The following is a 22,675-nucleotide window of genomic DNA, read 5'->3' on the forward strand; positions in this document are numbered from 1 at the left end:
AATAGCAAACATGAACTTTATTTATTGGAAAAGGTTGTCTCTTAAAAGCAGTTTATTGAAGGCGACTTGTATGGCTTTGTTTCATCCGGTATTCCCACATACATCTAAACACTCGCTGAAGCAATGCAACTTTAGTCCCAAACCTCAACTGTAGTGGTTTAGACACCATTTAAAAGGCAGACTAATAGCGAAATTGAAATTTAAAAGGCAATGTTTCAACGCTGCATATGTCGGCTCAAATTTCAAGTTGTAATATACCTCGGATTTTCAGTGCTACGGATTGAATCAAGCCCAGAGACCGTCAAACCATTTCTTACACATTCCCAATTAAAAGGTACCTCAAAACACTGCAGTGTAAGGCATATATACTCAGACCAAGAACACTCAATCATACTGTACACTCACATTATAGCTAGCACCTTGGTTTGACATTTTCATCCAACATTATCGATAAAACAAATTCAACAAATTAAATAATACATTAAAATCAGGAGGTATGGCAGGTTTAATTTGAAACGAAACGATCTACAGCAATACTAGGCTTGCCTCTCAAACAACTATTTGGCAACTTAGTGCAAAATATCTCGCCCTTAGCAACATTTTAGTCAGGAGATTTGGGTTGCATTCTGCCCAATCCTGCACAGATTACAGTATCATATTGCCCTGGCACTTCTCCGGATACTGTAAGAAGCTGATCATCGGCACATCCACTGAATGTGTGCCTCTAGAATGTACCCATTAAAAAAATATATATATTACTTCAGGGCATTTGATCACAACAAACCTGTTGTCCATGATATAGGGGGTTGTGTGGCTGTGTGCACACAGAGGTTAAAGGCCAAATCCTTCTTCAAATTAAATTCTAATTTCAACTTGGTCAGTCTGTCCACATAATTCCGGTGGCCATTTTAAAGACAATGGCACATTTGTGAATTTGAAAAAGTAAAAAAAATCAAAATACAAAATCTTTTTTTTCCATTCAGACAATCCCACTGCACACACAGTGAATAAACAGAGTCCTTTGAGTTCCATTCTGCACTGTGTATTAACCAAGTGACGAGTCAGATATCTGAGGTTAGCAGCAGACAGAAGTACTTCTCCCCCAGTGTCCAGCCCAAACCACTCCTTTCCAAAACTGTTCCATTAGCAGTTTTATTTCTGTTGTAATAAATAAACAGCAGCCATCTTCTGGGTAGGAGGATGTATTGTTGCAGGCTGGATGCTCTGAGATGAAAGGAGCATGCTCACACTGGGCTAATCCTCCAGCTCCCAGAATTCACTGCAGGTCCTCTATCACTAGAGGGCTCATTGTGATTGGTTGTAATGTATCTGTCACGCAGCCTCCTCTGAGTGGGATTGAGCTATTTGTGGCACATTGGCTTCAGATCTGAGAGGGAAAAAGAAACATTGAAAGTAAAGCAGTCAATCTTTTTCAGGAATAGAGTGAACAGAGTAGCATTCTCCCTTTTAGAAGAGGTCTCTGGAGTGTAGTTGTGAGCCATGAGGGTTAAGTGTAGTATACCTACTGTGAGTCGGGGGGTTATGGGTAGTGTAGTTTACCTGTTGTGGGTCATGTGACTCTGTACGAGGTGTCCAGCGGCGAGAGCGGACATCAGAGACAGTTCTCCTGCCAGGACGGTGGCACAGACCACGCTGGCCAACTGACGGGCATTATCCCCTGGACCAGTTAGACTGGCACCCTGCACACCCAGCATCTACAATGGACACGCATACGGGTTAATACATACCCTTATTGGAGGGGTTAATACACACACACACTGTACCTGTAGACAGGATTGTTGTGGTGCCAGGTTGGTGCCCCCTCCTACAGTGCCCAGTTCTATAGAGGGCATGGTACAGCTGATATACAGGTCCTCTCCTTCAGGACCCACTTGCTCCATCAGAGTTATACAGTTACTACTGCCCACTGTCTGGGCTGGGTCCTAGAGAGAGAGAGAGGGGAGGGAGATTATATAGGAAAAAATATATTTTTATTGGTTTAGGTAAGACAGAATCTCAGGAGATCAGACTTTTCTTTTTAAGTACCTGTCCACAGGCAATGTAGATGGCAGCTACGATGTTAGCAGCGTGAGCATTGAAGCCTCCTATACTACCAGCCATGGCTGAGCCCACTAGATTCTTATTGATGTTCAACTCTACTAGGGCAGTAGTACTGGTCTTTAGGACCTGGAGAGACAGAGAGCATCATCTCAAAACAAAGGAAGGGGGAAAAATCACTGTAGTGTCTAAAATGTTCAGTTCTTCCAAGTCAGTATGTCTCAGTGTGTATGTACCTTGTGTCTCAACGTACAGGCGAGCTCAAATTTCTTGGTACCTTACAGCTCATTGAAATAATGCTTCCTTCCCCCCGAAGAGGGATGGAATTAGATACATGTATTATACTTGTATACTTGCATGCATTTGGTATGTCATAGAATAAAGCAAAGAAGCTGTGAAAAGAGATGAATTATTGCTTATTCTACAGAGATATTCTAAAATGCCACGGACACATTTATTGGTACCCCTTAGAAAAGATAAATAATTCAATTATAGTGATATATCAAACTAATTAGTTTCTTTAATTAGAATCACATGTATCCAATCTTGTAATCAGTGATTAAGCCTATGTAAATGGAGAAAAGTAGTCACTGTGCTGTTTGGTGTCATTGTGGTCACCACACTGAACATGGACCAGAGTAAAGTAGTCACTGTGCTGTTTGGTGTCATTGTGGTCACCACACTGAACATGGACCAGAGTAAAGTAGTCACTGTGCTGTTTGGTATCATTGTGTGCATCACACTGAACATGGACCAGAGTAAAGTAGTAACTGTGCTGTTTGGTGTCATTGTGGTCACCACACTGAACATGGACCAGAGTAAAGTAGTCACTGTGCTGTTTGGTGTCATTGTGGTCACCACACTGAACATGGACCAGAGTAAAGTAGTCACTGTGCTGTTTGGTGTCATTGTGGTCACCACACTGAACATGGACCAGAGTAAAGTAGTCACTGTGCTGTTTGGTATCATTGTGGTCACCACACTGAACATGGACCAGAGTAAAGTAGTCACTGTGCTGTTTGGTGTCATTGTGGTCACCACACTGAACATGGACCAGAGTAAAGTAGTCACTGTGCTGTTTGGTATCATTGTGTGCACCACACTGAACATGGACCAGAGTAAAGTAGTCACTGTGCTGTTTGGTGTCATTGTGTGCACCACACTGAACATGGACCAGAGTAAAGTAGTCACTGTGCTGTTTGGTATCATTGTGGTCACCACACTGAACATGGACCAGAGTAAAGTAGTCACTGTGCTGTTTGGTATCATGGTGTGCACCACACTGAACATGGACCAGAGTAAAGTAGTCACTGTGCTGTTTGGTATCATTGTGGTCACCACACTGAACATGGACCAGAGTAAAGTAGTCACTGTGCTGTTTGGTGTCATTGTGTGCATCACACTGAACATGGACCAGAGTAAAGTAGTCACTGTGCTGTTTGGTATCATTGTGGTCACCACACTGAACATGGACCAGAGTCAAGTAGTCACTGTGCTGTTTGGTATCATTGTGTGCACCACACTGAACATGGACCAGAGTAAAGTAGTCACTGTGCTGTTTGGTATCATTGTGGTCACCACACTGAACATGGACCAGAGTAAAGTAGTCACTGTGCTGTTTGGTATCATTGTGTGCACCACACTGAACATGGACCAGAGTAAAGTAGTCACTGTGCTGTTTGGTATCATTGTGGTCACCACACTGAACATGGACCAGAGTAAAGTAGTCACTGTGCTGTTTGGTATCATGGTGTGCACCACACTGAACATGGACCAGAGTAAAGTAGTCACTGTGCTGTTTGGTATCATTGTGGTCACCACACTGAACATGGACCAGAGTCAAGTAGTGACTGTGCTGTTTGGTGTCATTGTGGTCACCACACTGAACATGGACCAGAGTAAAGTAGTCACTGTGCTGTTTGGTATCATTGTGTGCACCACACTGAACATGGACCAGAGTAAAGTAGTCACTGTGCTGTTTGGTATCATTGTGGTCACCACACTGAACATGGACCAGAGTAAAGTAGTCACTGTGCTGTTTGGTGTCATTGTGGTCACCACACTGAACATGGACCAGAGTAAAGTAGTCACTGTGCTGTTTGGTGTCATTGTAGTCACCACACTGAACATGGACCAGAGTAAAGTAGTCACTGTGCTGTTTGGTATCATTGTGTGCACCACACTGAACATGGACCAGAGTAAAGTAGTCACTGTGCTGTTTGGTGTCATTGTGTGCATCACACTGAACATGGACCAGAGTAAAGTAGTCACTGGGCTGTTTGGTATCATTGTGGTCACCACACTGAACATGGACCAGAGTAAAGTAGTCACTATGCTGTTTGGTGTCATTGTGGTCACCACACTGAACATGGACCAGAGTAAAGTAGTCACTGTGCTGTTTGGTATCATTGTGGTCACCACACTGAACATGGACCAGAGTAAAGTAGTCACTGTGCTGTTTGGTATCAGTGTGGTCACCACACTGAACATGGACCAGAGTAAAGTAGTCACTGTGCTGTTTGGTATCATTGTGGTCACCACACTGAACATGGACCAGAGTAAAGTAGTCACTGTGCTGTTTGGTATCATTGTGGTCACCACACTGAACATGGACCAGAGTAAAGTAGTCACTGGGCTGTTTGGTATCATTGTGTGCACCACACTGAATGAACATGGACCAGAGAAAGCAAAGGAGAGATTTGTCTGATGAGATCAGAAAGAAATAATAGCCAAGCATGGTAAAGTTAAAGGCTACAAGACCATCTCCAAGCAGCTTGATGTTCCTGTGACAACAATTGCAAATATTATTAAGAAGTTGTAGGTCCATGGAACTGTACCAAAGCTCCCTGGGCGCGGCCACAAAGAAGGATAGTGCGAATGGTAGAAAAAGAACCAAGGATAACTGGCAAAGAGATACAAGCTGAACTCCAAGGTGAAGGTACGTCAGTTTCTGATCGCACCATCCATCGCTTTTTGAGTGAAATGGGCTTCATGGAAGAAGAACCAGGAGGACCACTTTTGGGAGAATGTCCTTTGGACAGATGAGTCAAAACTGGAGCTTTTTTGCAAGTCACAATCTATGTTCACAGATGAAAAAATTAAGCTTTCAAATAAAATAACACCATACCTACAGTGAAACATGGAGGCTCGGTTATGTTTTGGGGCTGCGCCTGGCACAGGATGCCTTGAATCTGTGCAGGTCACAATGAAATCAAGACTATCACGTACTGCCCAGTGTCAGAAAGACTGTCATGGGTCCTCCAACAGGATAAATACCCAAAACACACAGCTAAAAGCACCCAAGAATGGATAAGAACAAAACATTGGACTATTCTGAAGTAGCCTATGAGTCCTGATCTGAATCCCATCAAACATCAATGGAAAGAGCTGAAACTTGCAGTCTGCAGAAGACACACATCAAACCTGAGACAGCTGGAGCCGTTTGCTCAGGAGGAGTGGGCCAAACTACCTGTTAACAGGTGCAGAAGTCTCATTGAGAGCTACAGAAAACATTTGATTGCACTGATTGCCTTTAAAGGTTGTGCAACAAAATATTAGGTTACCATGCCATTTTGGCCATGCCATTTTATTATTTACAATATTATGTTGAATAATAAAATCGAAAGCAAAGTCAGGTTTTTATTAAATATGGAATAAACAATGGTGGATGCCAATTACAGTTTGAAAGAATTGTGCTTTTTTTTTGTGGAGGGTACCAACAAATTTGAGCGTGTGTGTGTCTCCATTTTAGTATCTGTGTGTGTGGTTGTGAGTGTGTGTGTGTGTGTGGTTGTGAGTGTGTGTGTGTGTGTGTGGTTGTGAGTGTGTGTGTGGTTGTGTGTGAGTGTGGTTGTTGTAGCTGTAACTTACCTCTCGGACCACCCTGGCGGGGACGGTGACCTCACACACAGCAGACTTTCCCCGGCCCAGGATCCAGTTCATGGCTGAAGGTTTCTTATCAGTGCAGTAGTTTCCGCTCACCGCTAGAACCTGGAGCTCAGGGAACTGCTGCTGGAGCCTGCTCACTGCCTGCTCTGTACCCTGCAGACACACAGAGACAGTTAATATGTGCTATTAGACACCAGAAACAGCATTCTTGTTATTCTGTGAAGTCCATTCAATCACCAGTAAGTAATTCCTCTGAAGAATGTAGCCTCTCTAAAATGGACACCTTTACTGCTCCACTGTATTACCTTTTAGAATGGTCACACACACACACACACACAGAGCATAGTCTGACCTTAGAGAGCATGTTCATGCCCATGGCGTCTCCAGTGTGGGACTGGAAGCGGATGTAGAGGTTCCTCCCTGCTAGACCTACCAATAGCTTGTCCAGACGGGCAAACCTAACAGACAGAGGCAAATATGCAACTACTGTACAACAGAACAATACTATGTGACAGCCAATTTAAACTCCATCATTGAGATCCGAGTAGCTAGAAGTTGCCTCCAGTCACCGACCTAGGGTCAGTTGTGTTCTATAAACCACATTAGGTGAGGTTACAGGTATGATTGGATAATCTGATCATTATAACATGACCCAACCTATATATTGATCTTTTTGACCCTGAGGTGTCTGTGATCTTTAACCCTTGACCCTGACCTGCTGGTGTGGTCAAAGGCATCCTTGATGGTCCTGAAGCCCTCTGTGGTCTCCAGCCAGGTCTTGACCTCTACAGCCCGGCACGCTGAGGGCAGCCGTACAACAGGACCCCGAGTCATACCGTCAGCTAGCACCCTGCTGCTGCAACCGCCACTCAACTGGAGAGAGAAAGGAAGGTTAGAGGAGACAAAGAGTTAACCCACGCTAGACATATACTCTACACTCGCAGTTAAACTACAATAGACGTATACTTTACACTCACAGCGATGGCCCGGCATCCTCTGTTTGTGCTGGCCACAAGGCAGCCTTCCGTCGTTGCCATGGGAACATGGAACTGCTTCCCATCCAATAGGAGAGGGCCAGCAACTCCCACTGGCACGGGCATGTAGCCAATGACGTTCTCACAGCAGGTGCCCATCACCTGATAAGAGAGGAAGACATGAGATGGGTGAGGGCAGGACCACAATAGACCTTACTGGGTTGATTTCAGAACAAGCTTACTTTCTGTTTCAGTTGTAGTCCCTATGGAGTAGGCTACCTTAGTGTAGTCATAGTCCTTGTAAGGAAGACAGGCCAAGGCAGAGGGTGATGGTAGTTTGGATGATAGCATCTCTCTCCGGATGACAACGCCCCTCTCTGGTGTTTCCATGACAGCCTCCAGCTTATAAGTCAGGATGTTTCGTGATGTCACCAGCTCCATCACCTCGGCATTGCTAAGAAAACGAGCGCCCAACTGGAAAGAGGCATAGTCAGAGAGCTATAAATACATATCAATATTAACACATGCAGTGCCTTCAGAAAGTATTCAATTGAGAAAAGCTGAAATGTTTTGAGTCAGTAAGTTTTCAACCCCTTTGTTATGGCAAGCCTAAGTCAGCTCAGGAGTAAAAATGTGCAAAAAATCTAATAAAATTGTATTGGTCACATACACATGGTTAGCAGATGTTAATGCGAGTGCAGCGAAATGCTTGTGCTTCTAGTTCCAACAGCGCAGTAATATCTAACAATTTCCCAACAACTATCTAATACACACAAATCTAAAGGAGTGAATGAGAATATGTCCATATAAATATATGGACGGATGAGTGATGGACGAGCAGCATAGGCAAGGTACAATTGATTGTATAAAATACAGTATATACACATATGATATGAGTAATGTAAGATATGTAAACATTATTAAAGTGGCATTATTTAAAGTGACTAGTGATCAATTTATTAGTGTCCAGTGATTGGGTCTCAATGGAGGCAGCAGCCTCTCAGACTTAGTGATTGCTGTTTAGCAGTCTGATGGCCTTGAGATAGAAGCTGTTTTTTCAGTCTCTCGGTCCCAGCTTTGATGCACCTGTACTGGCCTCGCCTTCTGGATGGTAGCGGTGTGAACAGGCCATGGCTCGGGTGGTTGTTGTCCTTGATGATCTTTTTGGCCTTCCTGTGACATCGGGTGGTGTAGGTTTCCTGGAGGGCAGGTAGTTTGCCCCCAGTGATGCATTGTGCAGATCTCACCACCCTCTGGAGAGCCTTGCAGTTGCCGTACCAGGCTATGATACAGCCCGACAGGATGCTCTTGACGGTGCATCTGTAATAGTTTGTCAGGGTTTTGGGTGACAAGCCAAATTCCTTCAGCCTCCTGAGGTTGAATAGCCACTGTTGCGCCTTCTTCACCAAACTGTGTGGGTGGACCAATTCAGTTTGTCTGTGATGTGTACACCCAGGAACTTAAAACTTTCCACCTTCTCCACTGTTGTCCCTACGATGTGGATAGAGAGGTGCTCCCTCTGCTGTTTCCTGAAGTCCACGATCATCTACTTTGTTTTGTTGACATTGATTGTGAGGTTATTTTCCTGACACCACACTCCGAGGGCCCTCACCTTCTCCCTGTAGGCCGTCTCGTCGTTGTTGGTAATCAAGCCTACCACTATAGTGTCATACAAAGGAATAGCACTGTTAACGTTGGTCTGTATGGGTCGATGATTAACAAATGAGACAGTGGAACATTTTACCCTTTGCATATTTACTAACCCAATGTTAGTAGGTGTCTCAGTATAGGGACTATTTGGCACACAACACAAGAACAGGTCTGTTTCATATATGATCATGTTTTACATTAACAAAAATAGTCTGCTGTCCCAAGTAGGGGATCATCACTCACCTTTTGTCCTTTTGTGTGCTCATGTTTATTTATTTAATTAACCTTTATTTTCAATGTCCCATTGAGACCAAGGTCTCTTTTGCAAGGGAGCCCTGTATCTTACCATTAAACAACAAATTACACATAGAAAATGAATGGAGTGATTGAATATGTCCGTAAACACATCAGCCAGCTGGGTCTGCGCATGCTCAGAGGACGCAGCTAGGGATGCCGTCTGGGTTAGCAGCCTTGCTGCTGACGGCCACGGAGAAGCGCAGTCCTTGTTATTGGGCCGCGACGGTGGCACTGTTTAGTTTGTCTGGAAGTGTGACGTCGGTGTCCGTGACGTAGCCGGTTTTCTTTTTGTAGTCCGTAATTTCCTGAAGACCCTGCCACATACGTCTCGTGTCTGAGCCGTTGAAGTGCGACTCCACTTCGTCCCTGTACCGGCATTTCGCTTGTTTGATTGCCTTGTGGAGGGAATAACTACACGGTTTATATTCAGCCATATTCCCAGACCTCTTTCCATGGTTAAATGCGGTGGTTCACACTTTCAGTTTTGCGCAAATGCCGCCATCCATCCACAGGTTCTGGTTAGAGTAGGTTTTAATAGTCACCGCGGGTACATCATCTCCAATGCACTTCTTTATAAACTCACTGAGTCAGCGTATAGATTGATGTTGTTATCTGAGGCTGACCGGAATATATCCCAGTCCGCTTAATCAATCTTGAAGAGTGGATTCCGATTGGTCAGACCAGCGTTGAATGGTTCTAGTCACTGGTACATCGTGTTTGAGTTTCTGCCTATAAGATGGTAGGAGCAAGATAGCATCGTGGTCAGATTTGCCGAAGGGAGGGCAGTGGAGGGCTTTGTATGCATTGCCGAAGTTAGAGTAGCAGTGATTGAGTGTATTACACCTGCGCAATCAATATGCTGATATAAATTTAGGTAGCCTTGTTCTCAAATTTGCTTTGTTAAAATCACCAGCTACAATAAATGCAGCCTCAGGATATATGGTTTCCAGTTTACATGGAGTCCAGTGAAGTTCCTTGAGGGCCGTCTTGGTGTCTGCTTGAAGGGGAATGTACACCGCTGTGGCGATAACTGACGAGAATTATCTTGGGAGATAATATGGCCGGCATTTGATTGTAAGGAATTCTAGGTTGGGTGAGCAGAAGGACTTGAGTTCCTGTACGTTGTTATGAATACACCAAATTGTAGCCTGTACCCTGGCGTCACTCACAGACAGTGAGCCTCCAGTGACATTCCATCTGAAGGGACGGGACGCCACCTTGTGGACTGGGAGAGATTGGAAATGGATGAAGAACCACCACTCTTGACAACAGTGTGTGTGAATGTGGAGAAGGGACACTTTTCATCAAACTCACATGCGGGAGACAACACTTTTGACATCCGTGAACACTGTGGAACTTGAGTTGAAAAAAAGATTTACCTAAAGTCTGACCCACAATGGGTCCCATGGCTCCAGCAATAAGTGATGTAGCCCGATTGACAGTACTGTTGTCACAACAAGCCTGGCTGGCACCCAGCACTGGACCACACGTATTAAAAATAGACCCAGGGGAAAAAACATTATCATGGAGGTTACTGGCGACAGGTATTGTCTCTCCAGCTTTTTAGCACCTTGTAGCCTAGCTGGGAATAGGAAAGATGGCTCTCTGAAAAACTGACCCCTTCTGTGGTAACAGACGGGCGATTCGTAATCGAATCTTATTCCCAGGAATGAAAAGCGCTGAGCTGGAGAAAGACAGCTAATTTCTGTGTGTAGGATAATAGCATGGTCGTGTCCAACCCCGCTTGTTCCCTCGACTCCGCTACCATGTCAAACGTTTTTTATAATCAACCTCAGGTTGTTTTTACAATAAATAATCGATATTTCAACCGGACCGTAGCTTTTTCAATATGAGAGTGAGAGAAAATGTCTGCTCCAAGCTGTTGTGCATGCAAAACTCTGCTGGCACCCAGCCATCCATTGACGCGATGTGATTGTTCTCGCTCATTTTTCAGAATAAAAGCCTGAAACTATGTCTGAAGACTGTTCACACCATGTGGAAGCCATAAGGAAATCTGGTTGATATCCCTTTAAATGGAGGGAAGGCATGAAATGGAACAGAGAGATTTCAGGAAAAACAGCACTTCCTGGTTGGATTTTCCTCAGGTTTTCGCCTGCAATATCAGTTCTGTTATACTCACAGACAATATTTTGACAGTTTTGGAAACTTTAGAGTGTTTTCTATCCTAATCTGACAATTATATGCATATTCTAGATTCTGGGCCTGAGAAATAGGCAGTTTCATTTGGGTATGTTTTTCATCCAAACATCAAAATACTGCCCCCTACACTCAACAGGTTAAACATGGACGAGCTTGCAAAATACATTGTGCTTCTGTATAACCTGCATGAAGCCTGGGCACAGAGGGCAATGGCTGACGTAATACCCCATTTGCCGTAACAAGACGTAGGGGCACTGTCGTCACAGACATTTTTTGTGGAGCGGTGCAGCTGCTCGGAGGCTACTTCCTCTTAGGAGTAGCATGCAAGCCCCCTCTCACTACTCCCTCCAACTCCAGGAATTGAGAATAGGAATGGGGTTGCCAAAGAGCTGGGGAGACACTAGTAAGCTTCATTCACAGGAAGTTATGCATGCTAGACGACGTTAGCCAGGAGGCCCTTTAGTCTAAGTTAGCCTCTTTGACGGCAGCACAGTCCGTTCAGAATAACCAAGCGACCGGGACCGAAATCCTTCTGGGAAGAGAGGCAAGCGGTGCTTAACCAAGGCAGACACAGGCAGCAGGGCTATACCCACATAATTTGTTCACCCACTTGTTGAATAGCCTCACGTAACCAGTGAAAGAGTGCATAGGAGCCAGGAGACATTCGACCTGACCAACGACCGGAAACATCGCCGCAACTCAGACAAAGTACAGGCACCCGGGAGAAGAAGTCACTATCAACAACACCAAGACCCCTAAAGAATCCAACACTATTGACAAGAGAACCTCCGCCCACTAGTAGTGGAACAGTGCCAGCCGTCCCCTAGTCTCATACACAAAAAAATCAAGGGCATGCACCGAGCCAAGACATAAAAGACAACCATCACAGACATTGGGGCATGGTCGCAAACCCGGCTTATTAGCCTTTGTTGTTTCGGTCACGTTAGCCATCGAAGAATAACTGATTGTTTGTGATTAGAAAACTTATGAGAACCATACAAACTTCAGCACACAACGTCCAGGGGGTGAGCAAGCTCTACCAATAATGGACAGTTTGCGCAATGCAAAACAGTCTCGTGTTCCAATTGTTTTAAAAGCGGAATCATTTAAGGAATGAATCCGAGCCTCACGCTTATCACCTGTGGAAGAAGAGACTTCCAGCGAGGTGAAGATTTTATTGGCCTTGTCAGGCGTGATTGTAGATCCTTCAACCAAAGTCACGATAGTGCAACTCCCCATAGTATGTTGTACCGAAGTTGATTGACTGAAAAGGAACCGTGTTTAAGTATTGTGAGCAAAGAATGGTAATATTTCTAAGTGTTGAGTGGTTGTTCTGTGTTTTAATACAGTTGTGTTTAACATAGTATGGTGCTGGATCCTGAGCGCAGTTGTGTAAAGGGGAAGCTCACCTCAGGGTTTCTGAGGATGGACAGACACTGGTCCAGTGAGCGGGGCTGGGAGGGGGGGTTGGGGAGAGACGTAGTTGTGTCTGGAGTTGGGGTAAAGAAAGGAGGTGGGGGACACACACTGTCCCCTAAACTCTGAGGGAGAGGTCCATTCAGAGAGAAGGGACCGTTCTGCAACATTGAGGCCACCAGGGGTTGAATCACCTCAACTACAGAGAGAAAGAGAGTGAGTAAGAGAGAAAAAAAGTGGAGGGGAGAAAGATAACAATGAGACCAACAAACTTATAACCAGAGGAGTCTCAAAACAAATTAAGCACAATAACCTTGGCTCAGCTTACCTCTTTCCTCTTTGGCCGCTATGTTAGAATCAGTTTTAGCCAAATGGTTTGGGGTGCTGTTGGTTGTCGGGGATGTTTTAGCAGGTGCAGGATCCCTCCTGCAGCAGTCCTCAGCCCCCTTATGGCTCAGTGCAGGGGCGGAGATGGAGGTGGAGATGGGGCTCTTTAGGGACAACTCTGTCTCAGCCGGCTCAAAGAAGACGTACTTCACAGCCAGCAGCAGAGCCAGACCCAGGGTTATCACCTGCTCCAGCTCCATACTAACGAGAGAAGAGAGAGCTGAAAAACTTTCCAAGATTTTGCTTTCACAGATTCAGTTTCTTTTTTATTTATTTAACTAGGCAAGTCAGTTAAGAACAAATTCTTATTTTCAATGACGGCCTAGGAACAGTGAGTTAACTGCCTTGTTCAGGGGCAGAACGACAGATTTTTAACTTATCAGCTCGGGGATTGGATCTAGCAACCTTTCGGTTACTGGCCCAACGCTCTACCCACTAGGCTACCTGCCACCCCAGTTGAGGCTGAGTCACCAAGAACAAAAGGGCAGAGGGAGAATGTTCTAGAAATAGTCCAGTCCACCACCCAGAGGTGGGAGAGGTGATATAATGAGTTACCTGGTGAGCGGTATCGGCCAGAGAGTGTAGTCTTGGTCCATCCTCTGGACTGTAGGCCCATCGAGAGCTAGACTACTGCTGGCGCCAACGACTGTCCGGTTCTGACCTGGCTGCTCTGACACCAGACGACTGTGGGCATGGACCAGAACCAGACCTAGAGACTACAGGAAGAGAAGAGACCACATTCTTTATGCTGTTATTTCTCCATTTGATCTTGACTGTCTGGGTTACGGTTGTTAACTAAGGGCTCGGGTAGTGCTAAGGTTGGTCAATTTTTACCATGATTATTTTAACCCTCTGTGTAACAGGGTTTGGTTTGTTGTCCTCCTCTTCCGCCATAACACGGGCAAAGTGACTCAGCTGCCAGACGGGACGGCCCTCGCGGCTCTCCCTGGAGAGCTACACACACACACACACACACAAAGAGGTGAGGAGATGTTACACACACATCTGAAAACACTCCCTTCACATGCCAACTCTTATCTTAAAAACCAGAGAGAACAGACACACAAAATTTCAGACACACACCTCAGAATCTTTATTCCTGTGCCCATCCTTACCTCGAGGACCAGGGAGACGCAGGCAGGGAAGAAGGTCATGAAGACAAAGTAGTTGGCCAGGACAGACATGCAGCCGAAACAACACATCATCTCCAGCTGACGCACACCTGACATGGTGCCCACTCCAATGACCAGACACTCCACCAAGGCATCCAGGGTGAAGGTAGGACCCAGGATAGCCATGCCCTGAGAGATGTTCTCTCTCACCTCCTCCTATATAGAAAAACACACATATAGGTTAGTGTTTCCCTTTACATAAACGACTAAATCCCATTGATTTAAAGAATCTCTGTTCCGCTGGTCAAGAGTGCAGCTCCTGCATAAATGTTAGTTCAGAAGTCTCACATCAGAAAAGCTATGATAATAGTGAGTTACTCCAAAAATGCCAGTAGCCAGCCACTGTTTCTTGAGACAACAGCTGAGTCCCAATATTATTTATTGGCATACATATACAGTGCCTTGCGAAAGTATTCGGCCCCCTTGAACTTTGCGACCTTTTACCACATTTCAGGCTTCAAACATAAAGATATACAACTGTATTTTTTTGTGAAGAATCAACAACAAGTGGGACACAATCATGAAGTGGAACGACATTTATTGGATATTTCAAACTTTTTTAACAAATCAAAAACTGAAAAATTGGGCGTGCAAAATTATTCAGCCCCTTTACTTTCAGTGCAGCAAACTCTCTCCAGAAGTTCAGTGAGGATCTCTGAATGATCCAATGTTGACCTAAATGACTAATGATGATAAATACAATCCACCTGTGTGTAATCAAGTCTCCGTATAAATGCACCTGCACTGTGATAGTCTCAGAGGTCCATTAAAAGCGCAGAGAGCATCATGAAGAACAAGGAACACACCAGGCAGGTCCGAGATACTGTTGTGAAGAAGTTTAAAGCCGGATTTGGATACAAAAAGATTTCCCAAGCTTTAAACATCCCAAGGAGCACTGTGCAAGCGATAATATTGAAATGGAAGGAGTATCAGACCACTGCAAATCTACCAAGACCTGGCCGTCCCTCTAAACTTTCAGCTCATACAAGGAGAAGACTGATCAGAGATGCAGCCAAGAGGCCCATGATCACTCTGGATGAACTGCAGAGATCTACAGCTGAGGTGGGAGACTCTGTCCATAGGACAACAATCAGTCGTATATTGCACAAATCTGGCCTTTATGGAAGAGTGGCAAGAAGAAAGCCATTTCTTAAAGATATCCATAAGAAGTGTCGTTTAAAGTTTGCCACAAGCCACCTGGGAGACACACCAAACATGTGGAAGAAGGTGCTCTGGTCAGATGAAACCAAAATTGAACTTTTTGGCAACAATGCAAAACGTTATGTTTGGTGTAAAAGCAACACAGCTCATCACTCTGAACACACCATCCCCACTGTCAAACATGGTGGTGGCAGCATCATGGTTTGGGCCTGCTTTTCTTCAGCAGGGACAGGGAAGATGGTTAAAATTGATGGGAAGATGGATGGAGCCAAATACAGGACCATTCTGGAAGAAAACCTGATGGAGTCTTCAAAAGACCTGAGACTGGGACGGAGATTTGTCTTCCAACAAGACAATGATCCAAAACATAAAGCAAAATCTACAATGGAATGGTTCAAAAATAAACATATCCAGGTGTTAGAATGGCCAAGTCAAAGTCCAGACCTGAATCCAATCGAGAATCTGTGGAAAGAACTGAAAACTGCTGTTCACAAATGCTCTCCATCCAACCTCACTGAGCTCGAGCTGTTTTGCAAGGAGGAATGGGAAAAAATGTCAGTCTCTCGATGTGCAAAACTGATAGAGACATACCCCAAGCAACTTACAGCTGTAATCGCAGCAAAAGGTGGCGCTACAAAGTATTAACTTAAGGGGGCTGAATAATTTTGCACGCCCAATTTCAGTATTTGATTTGTTAAAGTTTGAAATATCCAATAAATGTCGTTCCACTTCATGATTGTGTCCCACTTGTTGTTGATTCTTCACAAAAAAATACAGTTTTATATCTTTATGTTTGAAGCCTGAAATGTGGCAAAAGGTCGCAAAGTTCAAGCGGGCCGAATACTTTCGCAAGGCACTGTATTAGTGTTTTATATACTCTGTGGAAGGCACTGAGAGAGGTTGCTTACCTGTGAGTTGGAGCTAAGGGCAAACTTGGCCAGGGTACAGGCCTTGGATAGGTCAATGAGGAGCAGGAAGAATGGCAGAGCTTCACTGAGGAGAGAAAACACAGTTACATTTCATAAAGAAGTTCTGGATAACATGTAAGACAAGTTTAAGGACTGGGATTTGACTGTTCGAGTCCTCACTTTACTTTTTTTCAGAGTACTCAAAAAATAATAATAAATCGGGTATTTTTAGAACAATGCCCACACTGTGAAAAAAATGGGTGCGCATGTATATATTCTGAACAAAACTATAAACGCAACAATTTAATTGATTTTACAGAGTTAGTTCATTTGAGGAAATCAGTCAATTTAATTTAATTAATTAGGCCCTAATCTATGGATTACACATGACTGGGAATAAAGATATGCATCGGTTGGTCACATACCTTTAAAAAAAGGCCCTCAAAATGGGCATCAGGATCTCGTCATGTTACTTTTGGCATTCAAACTGAGATCGATAAAATGCAATTGTGTTCATTATCCTGTTATTGTTATTGTCCCCAGCACAAGGTGCACCAGTGTAATGATCATGCCATTTTAATCAGCTTCTTGATATGCCACACCTGTCAGGTGGCTGTCTTATCTTGGCAAAGGATAAATGCTCACCAACAGGGATGTAAACAAATTTGTGAACAACATTTGAGAGAAATACACCTTCCTGGGATCTTTTATTTCAGCTCATGAAACATGGAGCCAGCACTTTACATGTTGCATTTATATTTTTGTTTAGTGTATATGCCAACAGTGCGCAATAATGGCTAATTTATAATAACTATTACAAATCAATTCTAATTGCCCAACAATATCAATAAAAACAAGCGCCATTTAAGATCAATTTACTGAAACCTTAAAATCAACTGGTTATATTATATATTGTAAAACAATCTCCAAAAAGGTAGTAACCTCAGCAGTGGAGTTTCTTATAGAAGCCTATGGAATAGCCTTGTTTTGTTAATTTAGCAGACAAGACACACTCATTTCCTGAGCACTTACCAGTCATGACACACCAATTTAATAGTAGGGATGCACGATATAAATAAAAAAATAAATGAATAAAATAAAAAAATTAATATCGGTGAACATATCGGAATCGGACGATATTTGCTAAAAATGCAAACATCGGTATCGGCCCATGTTTAGTTTAACGCCGATGTGCAAAACCGATGTCAAAGCTGACGTACCTACGTACGTAAGTATTGTGCTACACGTGCAACACAGCATTCATAACCTAGCCCACAAAGTCTGCTGTGTGGATCAAGCAGTCATTTGAAAGAGTAGGACATTTTCAGCGCGATAACTCAAAATGCGAAATCCATTAAAGCCAATATAATTAAATTAATTAGTTGGCTTTCGTCGACTGGTCGAGCACCAGTACACACTAACTACCATGTGAGCTATTTTTCAGATGTTGCCCTACGGCAGTTACACAGTAATAGCGTCGCTGCTATTAGCTTCAAGACATACATACTATGGAACGCCACTTGGGTCTTTACATGTCAAAAAATACTTGTTATAATTTGTTCAAACGCAACTTCTGGGGTAGCTAGCTTTAGCTTGGTGCGTAGCTAGCAGCAATACAACCAGCCTGAAAACAATGACCAGTAGAAACTGCACCAATTTTCATTATTCTTAGCAATGATTTAGGAATCCGTGTAAGTATTAGCTAGGTTGCCACTTCAGTTCATGAAAAAAATGGCTAGCCATCTAATTAATCCTGTTGCCCAAAGCTAACGTTATAAGCATCCAGGTAACTTCATCTGGCTAGTGAGGCTAGACCGGAATTGGTTGTGTTGTGAAGCTAGCCACAATAAGGATTAGGCAAAATAGAGGAATTTGCGGTTTTCCTTCAAAATAAAAGTGTAATTGACAGCAATGCAAATTAATAAAAATAGCAGAATTATGCAATACATTTATTATGATGGCTAACCGCAAAGTCCACTATTGTGGCTAATCCTTATTGTGGCTAGCTTCACATAGATGGGCCCGACCACAATTAATCAACTAAAAACTGTCTTATAAATTAGAGTTATTTTAAATGTTAGCTAGCTAACTAGAGCTACTGAAACAGATGTTTTGCATCCATGAGCTAGCAAGCTAGCTTATATATACACACTGCTTAAAAAAATAAAGGGAACACTTAAACAACACAATGTAACTCCAAGTCAATCGCACTTCTGTGAAATCAAACTGTCCACTTAGGAAGCAACACTGATTGACAATAAATGTCACATGCTGTTGTGCAAATGGAATAGACAACAGGTGGAAATTATAGGCAATTAGCAAGACACCCCCAATAAAGGAGTGGTTCTGCAGGAGGTGACCACAGACCACTTCTCAGTTCCTATGCTTCCTGGCTGATGTTTTGGTCACTTTTGAATGCTGGCGGTGCTTTCACTCTAGTGGTAGCATGAGACGGAGTCTACAACCCACACAAGTGGCTCAGCTAGGGCAGCTCATCCAGGATGGCACATCAATGCGAGCTGTGGCAAGAAGGTTTGCTGTGTCTGTCAGCGTAGTGCCCAGAGCATGGAGGCGCTACCAGGAGACAGGCCAGTACATCAGGAGACGTGGAGGAGGCCGTAGGAGGGCAACAACCCAGCAGCAGGACTGCTACCTCCGCTTTTGTGCAAGGAGGAGCAGGAGGAGCACTGCCAGAGCCCTGCAAAATGACCTCCAGCAGGCCACAAATGTGCATGTGTCTGCTCAAACGGATAGAAACAGACTCCATGAGGGTGGTATGAGGGCCCGACGTCCACAGGTGGGGGTTGTGCTTACAGCCCAACACCGTGCAGGACGTTTGGCATTTGCTAGAGAACACCAAGATTGGCCAATTCGCCACTGGCGCCCTGTGCTCTTCACAGATGAAAGCAGGTTCACACTGAGCACATGTGACAGATGTGACAGAGTCTGGAGACGCCGTGGAGAACGTTCTGCTGCCTGCAACATCCTCCAGCATGACCGGTTTGGCGGTGGGTCAGTCATGGTGTGGGGTGGCATTTCTTTGGGGGGCCGCACAGCCCTCCATGTGCTCGCCAGAGGTAGCCTGACTGCCATTAGGTACCGAGATGAGATCCTCAGACCCGTTGTGAGACCATATGCTGGTGCGGTTGGCCCTGGGTTCCTCCTAATGCAAGACAATGCTAGACCTCATGTGGCTGGAGTGTGTCAGCAGTTCCTGCAAGAGGAAGGCATTGGTGCTATGGACTGGCCCGCCCGTTCCCCAGACCTGAATCCAATTGAGCACATCTGAGACATCATGTCTCGCTCCATCCACCAATGCCACGTTGCACCACAGACTGTCCAGGAGTTGGCGCATGCTTTAGTCCAGGTCTGGGAGGAGATCCCTCAGGAGACCATCCGCCACCTCATCAGGAGCATGCCCAGGCGTTGTAGGGAGGTCATACAAGCACGTGGAGGCCACACACACTACTGAGCCTCATTTTGACTTGTTTTAAGGACATTACATCAAAGTTGGATCAGCCTGTAGTGTGGTTTTCCACTTTAATTTTGAGTGTGACTCCAAATCCAGACCTCCATGGGTTGATAAATTTGATTTCCATTGATCATTTTTGTGTGATTTTGTTGTCAGCACATTCAACTTTGTAAAGAAAAAAAGTATTTAATAAGAATATTTCATTCATTCAGATCTAGGATCTGTTATTTTAGTGTTCCCTTTATTTTTTTGAACAGTATACATATACACACACACACACACACACACACACACACACACACACACGACCAGCACTGTAGTTGCGCGAGACAACTTTACCAGCATCATAGCATACGTATCGATTAATCGTTGTGACATGAAATACAAGTGATATTGATTACACTATCTAAAAAAAGTATTAACTCGTTAAATTATTATGAAACGTGCAGTCATATTTAGGTCCTGATTGGTCAACAAGCTTATTTTTTGCAAAAATAACAAATAATGTTTTCTACTGGTCATTGTTTTATTTTTTGACACGCAAAGACCCAAACGGCGTTCAATAGAAATCCAGGTTGAGAATGAAACGACGAAACGACTAAACAACGAAACAGCACAGCAAGTAAGTGAAAGAAATAGGTTTTGATTATGTTTTACTAGTAATGGGAACATACATAAATGCAAACAAAATAATGTTTTGGTCAGTGTGGTGTGTGTGTAACCTTTATTTAACTAGGCATGTCAGTTAAGAAAAAAAAATGTTATTTATAATGATGGCCTACCCTGGCCAAACCCGGACAACGCTGGGTCAATTGTGCACCGCCCTATGGGACTCCCAATCACGGCCAGATGTGATACAGCCTTGATTCGAACCAAGGACTGTAGTGACGCCTCTTGCACTGAGATACCGTGCCTTAGACCGCTGTGTCCGTGTGGGTTAACTATTAAACTGTACTAGAATGCTTAAAAGGACACTATAATTTTAAATATCGGGTATCTTTTCTTTTGCAGAGGAAAATATCAGATATAGGTCAAAAATGTATCATATTTTATAGTAAAAAACATTATGTAATATAACAAAATAAAATAGGCCAGAATATTGTGAGGTGTTGCGCATCTCACATCTGGAAAAGTTATTCTCAAAGACGGTTAGGCGAGTCAAGTAAGAGGTTGCTTACTTTAGGCCTGTCAACTCTTTCCCCAGGAAGTGAATGACCACGGTGCTGAAGACAAAGCTGGAGAATACTGTGAAAAAACCTGCTATACCTAGAGGCAACACAGAACAGACCATTTCATATTAACAATCATAACATACATCATCAGGTGGGTGTTAGTTACATGTGAATGTACACAAGACAATAGATGTTTGTATTGTTACAGTTCTTGTGAAATGAGACTTACCAAGGATGTACTTGGAGCCCAGCTGGCGAAGGTTCTGGAACTGAAAGTAGATGTACACGATGGCCATGCAGCGTGTCACCGTTAAAATGATTACATCACTGTTTAGGATTCTCTGTAGAAGGAGAAAGTATTCTATTTCATATTCTTTCCAAACATGACAGATGTCTTTGCTGTGGTGGTGTCACAGCAGCTTTAAGATGCAACACTAATCTTGGTAGAATAGAATAAAACGTAATAATTGTCCTAGAGGGTCCACTTTCTATTGTGTGCCAGGCCAGCTCACCTCCTGTAGTTTGGGACAGCCATTGCTCCAGCTGCAGATCTGGTCGCTAGTGGCCAGGTTGTTCATGGACATGAGACAGACAGTCAGGGCAATGGTGCCCACAATCACCTCCCAGGGGTGAGACGCCACCATCAGGCCATGCAGCCTGAACACCCCATTCAACATGGTGGATACACACCGGGTTAACACCTGGCTGGGGTCACTGGGGAAGCACGGCGAAAAAGTAACATTGTCACTCTCTCTCTCACACACACACACACACACACCTTGGTCACTGAGTGACTTACCTTTAAAAAACGAACCCCCTAACCTTGTTAATTAACATGTTTCAAAACAAGACTGACAGAAAGAACACACCCACCGCTTGGCTAACCTTAGCTTTATGAGTTATGACTAGGCAAGACTAATAACATAGCTAGCTAGCAAAGGAGATAACGTTAGCTACAGTAACTAGTAAACAATACAAATAGCAAACTCTAGCTAACTAGCTGTGACCACCATTACGTAGCTGTCAGCAATAGCTGACATATCTCACTACATCGTTCATTAACTTGCGTATCTGACAGTATGGTAAGTTAACTAGTAGTAGTTAGCAGCAGCATCGTTAGCTTGCTGTCACTTCCAGCCCAAATCCAGTGTGACTGCGAATGTCTCGAATCACTCGAGATCAAGGTCATTTTATGCCACGCTATTATAAGATCAACCACTCACAACATAAAAGTAATTTGAACTTAATCGCTTACAAGTAAGAGCAACAACAAAAAAAAGTACCTTCATTTAAGAGTCGTGTACGTCCAATTGACCCATCCACAGGCACACGGCTAGTTGTCTGATGTAATCCGCTCACAAAAAATGGCGAAAGAGGAAATCGTCTGGTTACTGCGTCAAATGGTGGGCGTGGTTAAAACGTGAGGCCTTAGCTCAGAGTAGTGCCGCCTTCACATGTTGTCGGAACAAGGAAATGTCCCACTTGCTGAATCCATGAACGCGGCACATATATAACCACAAACTGTTAGCAAGTCTAAAGTTCCAACTAGCACATGAACGCAGCATAAGTCTGAAGATTTATGTAAATAAGGTGTAAGGTGTATGTTTTTTATTTAAAACGTTTTATAAACCTGTTTTCGGTTTGTCATTATGGGGTATTGTGTGTAGATCGATGAGGGAAAATGTATTTAATACATTCTACAATAAAGCTGTAACGTAACAAAATGTGGAAAAGGGAAGGGTAATACTTTCCGAATACAACGTAAATATTAACTGTTTTGTACCTTTGAATCAAAATGTATCATGTTGAGCAGAGCATCCACCTTATGTTTTACAAACTCATATCATTGTGTGGTATTGATCATGTGCATGTTTTCTGGCAAGCTGATTGTCAAAGCCTGTGACACAGACAAAGGCCCTGAAGTGAGAAGTTTTGCAAACATTTCTCCAGTCTGTCTTAA

The 22,675-nt window shown here is 43.8% G+C and overlaps 1 protein-coding gene across 1 annotated transcript; it reads right to left on the minus strand.

Annotated features, from left to right (window-relative positions):
- Nucleotides 1-16: 16 nt before the first annotated feature.
- On the minus strand, nt 17-22,126 carry LOC110523461 (3-hydroxy-3-methylglutaryl-coenzyme A reductase). Its single transcript, XM_021602157.3, has 19 exons — nt 21,999-22,126; nt 21,228-21,429; nt 20,945-21,056; nt 20,722-20,809; nt 16,072-16,156; nt 13,946-14,158; nt 13,665-13,784; nt 13,386-13,546; nt 12,772-13,031; nt 12,437-12,642; nt 7,200-7,394; nt 6,924-7,082; nt 6,662-6,819; nt 6,299-6,404; nt 5,929-6,099; nt 2,047-2,187; nt 1,785-1,943; nt 1,561-1,715; nt 17-1,387 (listed from the first exon to the last, which is right to left on the minus strand). Exons 2-19 carry the CDS (start codon nt 21,390-21,392, stop codon nt 1,333-1,335), a joined length of 2,709 nt encoding a protein of 902 aa, XP_021457832.3. The 5' UTR covers nt 21,393-21,429; nt 21,999-22,126; the 3' UTR covers nt 17-1,332.
- Between the last annotated feature and the right edge of the window lie 549 nt (nt 22,127-22,675).

The sequence above is a fragment of the Oncorhynchus mykiss genome, chromosome 5 (assembly GCF_057628025.1).
Source record: "Oncorhynchus mykiss isolate SJ-2025 chromosome 5, ASM5762802v1, whole genome shotgun sequence".
Taxonomy (NCBI): domain Eukaryota; kingdom Metazoa; phylum Chordata; class Actinopteri; order Salmoniformes; family Salmonidae; genus Oncorhynchus; species Oncorhynchus mykiss.

Coding starts and splice junctions, on each gene's coding strand:
- LOC110523461 (XM_021602157.3), bottom strand. CDS start 21,392: ATGTTGAATGGGGTGTTCAGGCTGCATGGCCTGATGGTGGCGTCTCAC. Junction 6,405..6,661: donor GCCTTTGACCACACCAGCAG/GTCAGGGTCAAG, acceptor TCTGTCTGTTAG/GTTTGCCCGTCTGGACAAGC. Junction 6,100..6,298: donor GCATGAACATGCTCTCTAAG/GTCAGACTATGC, acceptor GTGTGTCTGCAG/GGTACAGAGCAGGCAGTGAG.